This window comes from Pleurodeles waltl, chromosome 3_1 (genome assembly GCF_031143425.1).
Source record: "Pleurodeles waltl isolate 20211129_DDA chromosome 3_1, aPleWal1.hap1.20221129, whole genome shotgun sequence".
Lineage (NCBI taxonomy): Eukaryota > Metazoa > Chordata > Amphibia > Caudata > Salamandridae > Pleurodeles > Pleurodeles waltl.
This window is the reverse complement of record NC_090440.1, coordinates 848085462-848098130: the sequence shown is the minus strand read 5'-3', so window position 1 is coordinate 848098130 and position 12669 is coordinate 848085462. Positions and strand designations below refer to the sequence as shown.

General features: G+C 44.4%; 1 protein-coding gene across 1 annotated transcript in view; it reads left to right on the top strand.

Moving 5' to 3' along the window:
- CSMD2 (CUB and Sushi multiple domains 2) overlaps window positions 1-12669 on the top strand; it is a 1417205-nt gene that overhangs the window by 1246777 nt on the left and 157759 nt on the right. The window contains exons 46-48 of the mRNA XM_069223779.1: window positions 1180-1293; window positions 3589-3777; window positions 11948-12094. Coding sequence (XP_069079880.1) covers window positions 1180-1293; window positions 3589-3777; window positions 11948-12094 — 450 coding nt within the window. The remainder of the gene's footprint in view (window positions 1-1179; window positions 1294-3588; window positions 3778-11947; window positions 12095-12669) is intronic.

Here is a 12669-nt window from a genome sequence, read left to right as displayed (position 1 = left end):
CTAACGTTTTAGATGTTTAATTTAGAGTTTTTGGGACCCATACAGGGGCAATCCAGATGACTCGTTCTGGTAGTCCTTGAGAAAACACTCACACTCCACGAAAACGTAAAACAACCTGCACAGTTTACAAGTATGATTTTATTAGAAGTCGTATATCCAAAAGTCCTCAGAATGAAAGCCCTAAAGATCTAATACAGTCATATAACAGAAGACTGCGTCCGTGATTTTCAGAGGTAAAGGTTGCACATATTGAATCCAGAAGTGTCAATATAGGTGCCCTACAACCACATGTACAGGGCATTTACATGATCACAAAGCCAGTGATTAGCCGAATTCTAGGCTTTACAACCACAAAAAGGGGAGCTGCAGTGTACAAAGAAAATAGTGTAGGTCAAATAACTCTCTGACACACAAAATGCCTTTGGCACCTCATTCCGAACTGGAACAAGGAGGGGACCCGAAAGTGGTGCCCACCTCCATCGTCTGACTCACAATGGGGTGTATCAGAGGCTTGTGACATTATGTGCAGGTACCGATGCGCCAAAGCAAGTGATAACCATTAGCAAAATGGAGGCTGTCAGTCACAGGCAGTTTCCATTTTTTGAATGCGAGCTGAGGGCATCAGGGAAGCTGACAATGCTGAACCAGAACACTGCCATCCGCCAGATATCATGTGCATAATCCAAACTTTTGTTTTTGAAAGCCACCCCGAATCTTTTGTTGTGGATAGGGGCTGTTCCAAAACAAATGTTGGCATTCATTCATGGAAAACGCATGGATGGAGGGATGCTATCTCTTGTAGGCTGGCATCGCTGAATGTACAGCCTTTCGCTGGAAGTCACACAACAAATCCTGCTTTATCTTGTTGAGGTAGGAGTTTAGGCAACTTCCTGTAACTCATCGGTTTGTACTGGTACAGATTAGTATATCAGTCACAACATATTTTCAAAGCAGCCATTTTGCAAACAAAGGCCGAGTACTTCAGGCCGTAGTACTTATAACACAGTCCAAAACAAACAGTCAAACAAACTCACGAGCGCGCACACACACACGCAACCAAGCCTCCTCATGCCTGGAAGCCCGAATGTCACACAATCATGAATCAAGTAGTTTTGCAACATTAGTACTTACTTGTTGATGGCAGTGATGGATAATTTCTGTTCTCGTTTTCTCTCCTAGGTGACATTGTGAGATACAGATGCCTTCCTGGCTTTACCTTGATAGGAAATGAGATTCTGACCTGCAGATTGGGAACCCACCTCCAGTTTGAAGGCCCCCCTCCGAGCTGTGAAGGTAATGTCGCACTGTTATCATGACACACTAATAATATGCTAGAGTATGTGTCTCCGGTGGGAAGAGTGGGGGTACGTCATCCCACAGTTCTCCCACTGTACTTCAAGCCCCCAACACGAAATGTGCATCAGCTGTGGTCTGTGGTTAGTGCAAGTGATGATGCTCAAGGTTTGTGAGCGGCTATCTCATATTAGTCTGAAAAGCAGGGGACAAATAAATCAGTAGATTGACAGCCAAAGGATAACCCTAGCTTCAGGATACAGCATCTGTGCCTTTTGAAGTCAAAGAGGCAGGGGTCACAGTGAAATGCTGTGCTCAGCAGACACAGTAAGCAGAGTGTGGCTTTTGACCCTGCCACCTCTGTCTGATTTCAGAGCCCACTTTCCATGGCTTCAGGCCACTCCTTCTATCTTAGGCCCCTCCTGTAAAAGTCTACTGGATGCATGATGTGGCTGTGCCCAGCAGGCTCTGATTTCTGGACTGAGTGCAGGCTTGGATCAGTTGTCTCTAGGTAGCGAGTGTAGTCGCTTGCCACACCCTAATCCTACAGTCTCAAAGGTTCCTAACCATGTCCATCAACCATGATGAGTAGGATTTGCTCACAGTCGACTGAACCTCTTTATCAAAGATTATGAGGAAGGGCATTTCATTTCTGTGGGATTTTCAGTCACAGTACCCACTCACACAGCTCACGTGGCTCACTGGTATGGGCTTTGACTGTGCTAGGGCCGTTATCACAATGTGTTGCCTTTGAACATGCCAAGTTCCCTCATTCTTCATCGCTAGAGATGTCTGCACAAAGCTTTTGATAATAGCTAGTCAGTCAGCTCTATACCCACGGTGTTGCCTTGAGTTATACGCTATGTCCACCTCCCTTATATCCAGAGTCCACTTTCTCAGACACGTGTATGCAGTTCTTGTCACGCTAAGTGTGAAAGGGAGACCAAAACTTTGCCTATTGTTTTCCGAAAGTTGAGATATGCACTGGTTAAATTTGCAGATATCTCCTAGAATATTTTTTGTATCCCCCTCAGAAAATGGTGTAAGGTAAAAATGCTCAACTCAAACTAGCCAGTCTCCTTTCGAGGTCACATTCCTGCTGTCAACAGATTTAAGGAGCTCCTTTTTCTATATAGCTGTACATTTTATACTCTGGATTGTTGGTCAAAATGTTAAGTAACGTCTGTATGGAATTACACCACAAAAATCACAAAAACATCAAGAAAGTAGTCACTGTATGTCATGCAAGGGTTGTTGTTGATCTTTGAAACGTTTCTCCAGAAGAGACTAAAACATCCTTGTAGGAATTCAAAAGAGAAAACGCATCATCCTCTTATTTTTACAACATTTTGCTTGTTTTGTTCTGTCTCTTTTCAACTTTCATCCAAAACTGGATACATTTTACTTTTGCAAAACTTTCTTGCAGATGCGTCAAACTGGGCCAAAGTTATTAGCAAAAGAAAAACATTTTTCTATGGATTAATTGCAGCGTCTCGCGACCCTATGGGTTATTAGCCGCGCTTTAGAAATGACTAGTTGATTGATATAATTCACAGATAGAAATGCAAGCTATCACACTTTGTTTTTCTAAATAGTGTTTTGAGTGAGGCAGATCTAAAGGAATTTATTGATATTCATTATCTGCAATGCACCTAGACGAAAATGCCACATAAATAAATACTTAATTCCGCTATTTCATGGGCACTTTCATTTTTATTATGAAAGGGAACTGTTCTCTCTGTGAAAGGTTCCATAGAACATTGTGCATTAAAATTTAATGCAGAAATAAAGCACATAAATTCAATCAAATCTTCATGAATAGTACCATCAATCCAGGGCCCTCCAGCTTTAGATAGGCCTTCTTGTGTTAATTGCTGTGCGACTGCGTAAATTAAGGATGTTGCTGCAAGTGGCCAAACCAGTCACCAGTAGATCATTAACGAATGTCTAGGTGCATAGGTATGCATGCATGCCAATAAGGCAGCTCAGAGCTTTAGCACACCTGCAGCAGACATTTGTATGATCTGAAAGTTACAAGATCAAATATAATGTTGATTAAAGACACCTTTTCTCCCCAGGTGATTAAACACGTGCATAATCACTAAAAAAGCAGCAAAATACTATTCTATTTGTAGCATGTGCTGGGCAGATTATTACAGTTATTGTTATTTGTGGGGGGATGGTAATATGACATGGCACTGAATCCTGATATATGACCACTCATACTGTATAACGATTGATGTGGTCTCACTGTTGACTGCACATGCTCAGTAGTCTGTCTTCTCTCTCTTGCAGTGCACTGTCCAATGAATGAGGTCCTGACTGCATCCATGGGGGTAATCATTAGTCAGAGCTTCCCTGCTACATTCCCACAGTACCAGATTTGCTCTTGGGTTATTAAGGTGGAGCCTGGATACAACATCTCCTTAAACATTGAATACTTCCTGAGTGAGAAAGAGTATGATGAGTTTGAGATCTTTAATGGTAAGTTGAGGATTTGCTACTCGATAATATATTTGTACTTATAAGAACATTTTATGTGTGAGAATAAGTAGTGCAAATAAAGTACCAGAAACATCCTTCCTTGATAATGACACCTATCACCTCTCAAAAATGTATTTATAGATATCCTTTTTATTCATTTTATTTCATTAAAATTTTTCTAGATGCCTTTGATGAGACTTCCAGTGGGCCAGTTGCAAATCTGCAAATCCACTTTTTACAATATCTGTTTGCAGCTTATTTTGGCTTAGTGAAATTTAAACTACAGTGGTAAACTTAGCAACTTCCCAAATTCAGCGATATCTAAAAAAATTTAAATGTCATGAATTGTTGTATCGGGAGACTGATGTGCAGAGAAAATGTCTCTTCTCCTGCTGGTATCTCCGGTTACTGTGGCGAATCAATGGTAAAATTAAAAAAAAAAAAAACAAGAACGGGCTTCCACACTTGTTCTCTATGTTCACCCCAGGTTGGCCAGGTCCCAAGGGGTGTATTAATTAATATAATTGGGAAGGACGGCCCTCCAATTTTTGGCCCTGGTGACCACATCCTCCAGGGCCTGGGCCTGGCCAATTTAGATAATGAGAAGGGGTGCTCCTGGGTAGATTTCGGTCCCCAGGGACCCCATCCCCTAGGGCCCTTGCATTAAAAAAAATCTCCAGGCCACATTCAGGCTCAGGGACCCCATCCCCCGGAGTCCAACCGTGCAATCCAAAAGGAGGGACCCCTCCCAGAGCCATTAATGCCCATTGGTACCCCACCTCCCTGGGTCCTGCTATGTTCCGGGGTGCCTACCCCTGTTCCGTAGCGTGCTTACTCTCTCTTGGTGGGAGCAATTTTAAAGCTCCCTCCAAGCAAAAGGAAACACTAAGAGCCTCATTACAAGGCTGGCGGTCCAAGCAGCTCCAGCCTGGCAATGACGGTCGGACCACCGTAACTGTGATGGTCCAACAGCCACATTAGGATCCTGGCAGATGGACCCACCTACGGACCACTGTCTCTGCCAGGAACATGGTTCCTGACAGTCCGGCGGCGGTCTGAGTTGTACTCAGCCAGGGTGTTGCTGAGTTCAGCGCCACCTGGCTGATTACAGCTCAGCTTTCTGCCAGGTTTCTCATGATGGGGTCCCTGCCAGGAGAAGGCTAGTAGAAAGCCAGTGACGGGGTGCCCAGGGAGGCCCCTGCAGTGCCCCCAGCACTGTCGGTGTGCACACTGTCTGCCATGGTGGCGTCCTTCCCGCAATTTTGGCGGTCCCACGGTTCGACCCCGAAACTCATAAGGCTCTAAGTTTGCTCCCAGTGGGCAGGAGCATTAAAAATGCTCCCGTCAGCTGGAAGCTGATTTTTCATCTGTTTCCCTGGCAGCTGTGAAGCAGGGATGAAAACAGATTAATGTATTGCTCCTATATGCAGGGAGCAGGATTTGTTGTTAATACCACTCCCTGTGTGCCTAAACAATGCCAACTTCCAGTGGAGGTGGGGAGCCGTCTAGGGCTGCAGAGGCATTGGGGCTCCCCCTACGGCCCCCAACAACCTAAAATTAGGTGCCCTTGGTGGGGCCAGAGCAGCCGTCATTGACTGGCTAGACCCCACAGGATGGGTCCCCGTGATCAAAGTGGCCTGGGGAGGGGAGCTGCTTGTGCCCAAACGTAACTGTAACTCACACCCCCACAATGCACAGTTTTCTGCTAAATAATTTTACTGCAAATGTTGCATTGATATTATGAATGATGTTATCAAAGATGTCATGAGTGGACTATTATGTGGGGTAATTAGCAGTGCATGGTGAGGGCACGAGTTATAGTTACTTTAGGGCACAAGTTATAGTTATTTCAGATAACTCTAACAGGTGAATGTCTATGATTTGGTCCATTTAAAATATGAGCCTAACTATTTTTTAAATTCTATTTCCTAACTATAATGCCCCTGTAACCTTTGAATTTTTCAGCAAATTTCTATGTGTTTTTTTAACGTAAAGTAATTTTCACTGCTATATGTTAATCCAACCACCACCACACATGGCCTTTGGCTGATAACCACCCAACCCCATTCTGGGAACAGCCTTTAGCTGCGTGCAGCAGGAGTTGGCTTCAGGGCCTTGCCTGTGGCCAACCCATAATATAACTACCCAGGCCCGCACTGCACACAGCTGCGGCCAGGCCCTGCGGACAAACCCATATAACCACCCAACCCTGCGCTGCATACGGCCTTTGGCCATGTGCAGCAGGGGTTGACCACAGGGCCTGGCTTGTGACCGGGCCCTGAGGCCCCCGAAAACAACTCTGCATGGCACCCTCTCCCCAGCCAGATCTCAGCCCGAGGGACCCCATCCCCCTGTGCCCAGCTTAAATATTATTATGTTTTGGGATAGGGGGCTGCGCAGCCCTCCAGGCTGATCTCAGCCCCAGGTTTCGCATACCCCAGGGCCCGACCTAAACATAACATTTTGTTTTGGGAGAGGGGATGAGTGCCATCCCCAGGCTGATCTAGGGGACCCTATCCCCCTGGACCCAGCCTAAATATTTCATTTTTTGGGATGGGTGTGGGGCACATGCACCCCCCACTCCAGGGCTGATCTTGGCCCGGGTGCCCTATCCCCTAGGGTCCAGACATGTGACATGGGTGCCTCCCTGGGGCACCATGGGAGCCGACATTGCTGTCACAGTGAGGGAGCTGCTAAGCATGCAGTTCCCTCTCTGGGAGAGCAATGTTTCCCTGCCTGCATCTCTGCAGGCAGGGGAACAAAGGAAACCTCCACTTCCAGCAAGTGAGAGCTATCTGACAGCTCTTGCTTGCTGGAATCAAAGGATCTGTCAAAGCACCCACCAAACAGCTGTGTTCCAGGCGTGAGCACCCCCGGACATTGCAGGAGTCAGCCCAGGGCGTGGCGGACCCCAGGCCATTATTGGCTGCTCTAGGGGGTCTTTGCAACTCCCCTCAAACTTTAATTGCCCCGGGGAGGTGGTTGTCCCTGGAGCGGGGTTCCAAAACAACCCCCCTTAAGTTATTTAAATTTTGCCTCGGGAAGTGGCTTTTCCCAGGGCTGCACCCCCCCCCCCCACATATTTAATTTAATTGTGCCCCGGGGAGGTGGTGGTCCCTGGGGCTGCAGGAGGCAGGGTGGCTCCCCCGCATATAATTCAAACTGTATCCCATGGAGGTGACGGTCCCTGGGGCAGAGGAGGAGGGTCGCATGGCCCCCCCACATTCTAATGTAAGTTATGCCCCAGGGAGTTGGCAGTCCCCGGGGCTGCAGGGTGGCTGAGCAGCCCCCCCTGCATAAAATTCAAATTATCTCTAGGAGAGGTTGTCGCCCCCGGTGCTAAGGAGGTGGGCTGTGTGCCCCTGCATTCTATTGTAGCATATGCCCTGGGGAGGTGGCAGTCCCCAGGGCTGAGGGGTGGCTGGGCACCCCCTGATATAATTCAAATTGTGTCTCAGGAAGATCCCTGGGATTGCAGGGGGGCCAGACACCCCCCCCCCCACATTTAATTCAAATTGTGCCCCGAGGAGGTGGCAGCCCCTGAGGCTGAGGAGGTGGGATGTGTGCCCCCGCATTCTAATGTAACTTATTCCCCAGGGAGGTGGCAGTTTCCAGGACTGTGGGGGCCGGGCAGCCCCCTTGCATATAATTCAAATAGTGCCCCGGAGAGGTGGCGGTCCCCAGGGCTGGAGGAGCCAGATAGACCAATGCATCTATTTAGTTTAAAGCCCCAGGGAGGTGGTGGTCCCTGGAGCTGTAGAGGGATGGCGCACCCCACGCATTCAATTTGTTTAAAATTCCGGGGAGGCCATTGTCTCCTGGCCTGCACATGGGGGGCTGCACCAGGTGACAGCTCCATATTGAAAATGGCAATGCCCCCGTGGCCTCTCCCACCCAGGGGCGGCATTTAAACAAACGAAGTAGCCCTCACTTTATTTTCCTTTTTTTGGGTGAATCTGTTGCAACTTCTCCCCAAAAAAGATTGAAAATGCTTTTTTGATCTGGGGGTTTCTCTAGGATCCAAGCACCAGAGCTCAGGCATTAAGATGTCCCTACCATGGCCCCCTTTTTTTTTTTTTTTTTACATTTTTGTCTGGGACTCTCCTGAAGCAGAGTCCCAACATGGCTGTCAACACTTCCTTGTTGAAGTGTTGGCGGCCAATCAGATCTCAGAATGAGATCAGTAGGGTTTGCGGACCCTTCGTGTTCCTATATATACAAATTTGGATTTTCTTTAATTTCTCAAATACTACTGAGTGGATTTACACCAAATAACAAAAATGGTGATTAATGGACTAAAAGCTACCTTTCTGCCACATTTGGTGTAATTCTGTACAGTGGTTCAGGAACTATTGCTGTTCAAAATCCCTTTGGAAAAATTCATAAGGAAAAGGTTTTTGGAACCCCCCCCCTTTTTTCTCGGTCCCTGCTTGACAGATCACCCCAAAACTTTCCAGACAGATGCTGAAGTGAGAGTCATATTATCCTGGAAATTTTCATGAAGATTCATCAAATGATGCCAAAGTTATTAGCAAAAGAAAAAATGTTTTTTTGTATAGAAACTAGGCCATTACTGTAACTACCTAGTGGCAACTGGCACTAGGTGATATATATATATATATATATATATATATATATATATATATATATTATTATTTTTTTCTCCAAGCCTTTCCTACCAGAAAGACCGACGGTCATTCATAGGGTGCTCTTCACTTATTATTTATTGTTTCTGCAACTTAACAGATGCGTTTCAGCACCTAACCTTTTCATTGTCAATGAGTACAATTTAGTTTTGTGCAACTCATTGACATTGAAAAAGGCTAAGTGCTGAAACATGTCTATTAAGTTGTGGAAACATTAAATAATAAGTGAAGAGTGCCCCATGAGTGCCCATCATTTTTTCTGGTAGGAAAGGCTTGGATGAAAACGTTTCAAGAGACCACCCTCTTGGATGAAGGCACCTGCCTTGTGTGGCTCAGCAGTTATCTGGTGGTATTTTAAAAGGATATATATATGCACCCTCTCCCCAGGCCAATCTCAGCCCGGGAGACCCCATCCCCCTGGGCCCGGCATAAATATTTATATTGTTTTGAGGGAGGGGGCTTTGCAGCCCCCCAGGCTGATCTCTGCTCGGGGGACTGTATCCCCCAGGGCCCAGCCTAAATATTCAATTTTTGGAGCTGAGTGGGGGGCACGTGGGCCCCCTCCCCAGGGCTGATCTCAGCCCTGGGGGCCCCATCCCCCAGGACACGGACATGTGACATAGGAGCCCCGCTGGGATACCCAGTCACTATGTTGGGGACTACGGGGGAGCCTGAAGGTCCCTGGTGTCCCAGCTGACTCCCCACTTCCTGTGAGAGACAGCATTGCTGTCACAGTGAGGGAGCTGCTAAGCATGCAGCTCCCTCTCTGTGAGAACAATGTTTCCCACGTTAGGTGGGACTGACTTTTGAGATGGAGGCGTGTATAATATAATACATGTGCTAACACAAAACAGTAGTGTATGCTGTTCCCCATGGGCACAAATGATGACCTGTGATGGTACCCTTCATATTTTTCGCTGCATGTAGATTGCTGCACTTCATCTTCACCTTCTATCAGTGTTGTGTTTGTTATGAACCTGTGATGGTCTATAGCTGCCCAAGTACCTTGTCTGTGCTAAAATAGTTATCCTGCTTCTCCTGTTTGTTAACTAAAATGAAAATAAAGTTTAAAAAAATAGATAGATAGATAGATAGATAGATAGATAGATAGATAGATAGATAGATAGATAGATAGATAGATAGATAGATAGAATGACAATGTGTTTCCTTCTTCAAATCATGGTGAGAATAACTTACAGGATGGTTCAACATATTTTCTGAACTGGCATGAGCAAGGGGGTTGTCACGCAAGTTAGGGAAGACCTGATGTAAGACAACACTGTTTTTTTCAAGATGGACACCAAGTGCAGCATTGCCAACTAGACTGGCAAGCAGGTTTGGCACGTGGACTTGGGTGCAGCGTTGTCTTAAAAATGTGCTGTCCAGATGCACATGATTCATAATGGTGGTAGTTCCCAGGTGAGGGGAATCAATCGCTCTTATAACACTGAGCCATAAGAAGATTCTTTCTCAACACTCCAGTATGTCCACCCTAAAAAGACCAATTTTCTGCAAAGAAAGCTAGCACTATTCTATACCATCATCGTCCATTTGCTTGGACCATACACAGAAGAACACCCCTTGACTCTTCTGAATGACTGGCTGGTGATGACGCTTATGACATTGCTAGAGCCGCTGAGGAAAACACTTATTGGTGACATTGGTGGGAAGGTGAAGAAAATATTTTTGGAATTTCTTGAAGAGCCAAATCTCGAGGAGCAGTCACAGCTCTTTTGACATCATTGTTTGCAGCTTCAATAAAACTGCAAGTAATTTTACTCATGTCCTAAGCTAACTATAACTCACTCCCCCGCCATGCACACTTTTGTCATCAATGATGTAATTGCAAATGCTGCAGTGATGTTATCAATAATGTTATATAACTTGTCATGAGTGATACAATATGGTAGTAATTTGCTGTGTATGGTGAGGGTGCAAGTTATAGTTACCTGTGGGCACGAGTTATCATTACTTGAGATTACAGTAACTGGTGAATTTCAGTGTTAATTTTAGTTCAAAACATTATGCTGTCACTGAAATTTTCACCTAACTGTAATGCTCCTTTAACCTTTGTTTTTTTGCAGTGAATTTCTAAATTTGCTAATTTAATGTAAGGTATTCCAATTCCTTAATATAACAATACTTTAAACTATGTTTTTTTAGTGAACATCTCAGGTTCTTTTAACGTAAAGTCATATTTTAGTACTATACATAAAGCCAAGATTTAGCTTTCTGCCAAATTTGGTGTAGGTCCGTTCAGCACTTTTTGAAGTAGCACTGTTCAAAAAAAGTTTATGGAAAATTAATGGGTATTTTGCATTTTGGGACCTTTCCGTTTTCTTTGCTCCGACTTGACAGATCACCCCGAAACGTCATTTGATAAAAGTAGACAAAAAACAATCCCCTTTCATGTATGTATATATATATAACCAACGTACGTTTTTTATTATTTGGCCCTTGATATCCGTGTTGTTATAGTGACAATTCGATATTCTGCCCACCCTATTACCAGCCCATAAATTGGTGGACAGGTGTTTGGTGCACAGTAACATATTAACTAGCACTTTCATGTGTACACAGGTTATGACACTGAGCACAATACTTCCACCAACCAAGCAATGTAGTTTCATTTCCTTTGTTGTCTTGCTCCTGTGATGACTAACTAGCATATTGGAATTATTTATAAGCCCTCTGATTTAGGTGTATTGGCACCAGTTCCTGGGTACAGAAATGCAATTCTTATCCTCTCAAGAACCTCCTCAAACGCCATGGTTTTATGGCTCCACCTTAATCCCTCCTGGGATCATTGTGGCACCACAACTATCTTTCTGCCTTTCTTTCAGCGTTACTTTTTTCCTGACCACACTATGCTTTCCATAGCAAATACCCATCACTCAAACCATGGAAATTCTGTCTGATTATAGAGATTACTCTGGTCTAGATGTGACTAAATAATTTTTGCTTTTCCACCACTTAATGAACTGTTGGAGCTATAAAATTAGATCATTTTTAAAAGCAATGCATTCGAGAAACCTATTGTTTGACTCCTCCAGTTAGGGTGAGATTGCTAACAAAACTTACAGAAGAACCAATATAGGAGAGGCATGAAGAGTTTTACTAAGCACCCATTCTAATCTAACAAGATCATCTGTCCAGAAGACTTTTAATGAATGGTATGAACATGTCAGATGCCTACTCTATTCAATTTTTTCATTTTCTTGTATGTGTGCATTTGTCATTTCTTTGTGATATAGGCTCAACATAAATTGTTGGCCTGATTTATATTGATGTTTATTGCTGGTATTGAAATTGTAATCGTCTTGTTCATGTCACTTGTTTTTCATGTGATTCTGATCCCATCTCTTGCCCCATTCGCAGTAGTTTTGAGAGTCCATTGTGTTTAAGGTACCCATTTTAGCTATGCTCTTCCGTGGCAAGCATGGAGAAGGCTCATCTGTGAATTTTTTGGTGTTTGGTGCAAAATCATCACTCAAGTAACTCTTTTCCTCAACTTCTCCTTGCAGGCCCTTCTGGTCAGAGTCCACGCTTGATGACCTTAAGTGGAAACTACTCTGCTCCCCTGACGGTAGTGAGTTCTGGTAGCAGTGTCTACCTGCGCTGGTCCTCTGACCATGCTTATGCCAGAAAAGGCTTTAAAATCCGCTATTCAGGTTAGTCAAAAGACACATCAGTGTTGCAAATTAAGTACCTTCCATAAATTACCTAATTTATTTCAAAGCAATGGCTAGAGACTGAACGTCATTTTTTATCATGGAGGCAGTCAATTAAGATACATGACCATCTTTTCTTTCTTGTAATGCTGCAATTGGCTTAGCTGATTAGAATGCTTTGAATGAAGACACTAACTCCTATTGTTTCTTGGTTGTGACAGTTAGTGTTAGTGGTACATTTGCCTTTAATGGGTTAATTTTTGTGTGTGTTTTATATAGTTTTACCGACGTGCTATCGAATATATAACAAATTACATTTGTCCTTTGTCTCATTATGCAAGCTTGTCTTTGTCTCAGACCCACATTTGTAGTATGGGCAGATAGCAACAGCCAAGGCTCCTTGAAAAGGTATTAAGCGTTGTTAAAACCCTGGACAGAAACCACTGATGCTTAAATATGTAGGTTAATGTTCAGTCTGTGCCGGGCTATTAGCTCAGTTAGCAAAAGGGCATTAACTGACAATAGCAATCTGCTTTCCACATCTCTGACAACTCCACCAACCAATCAAAATGTGA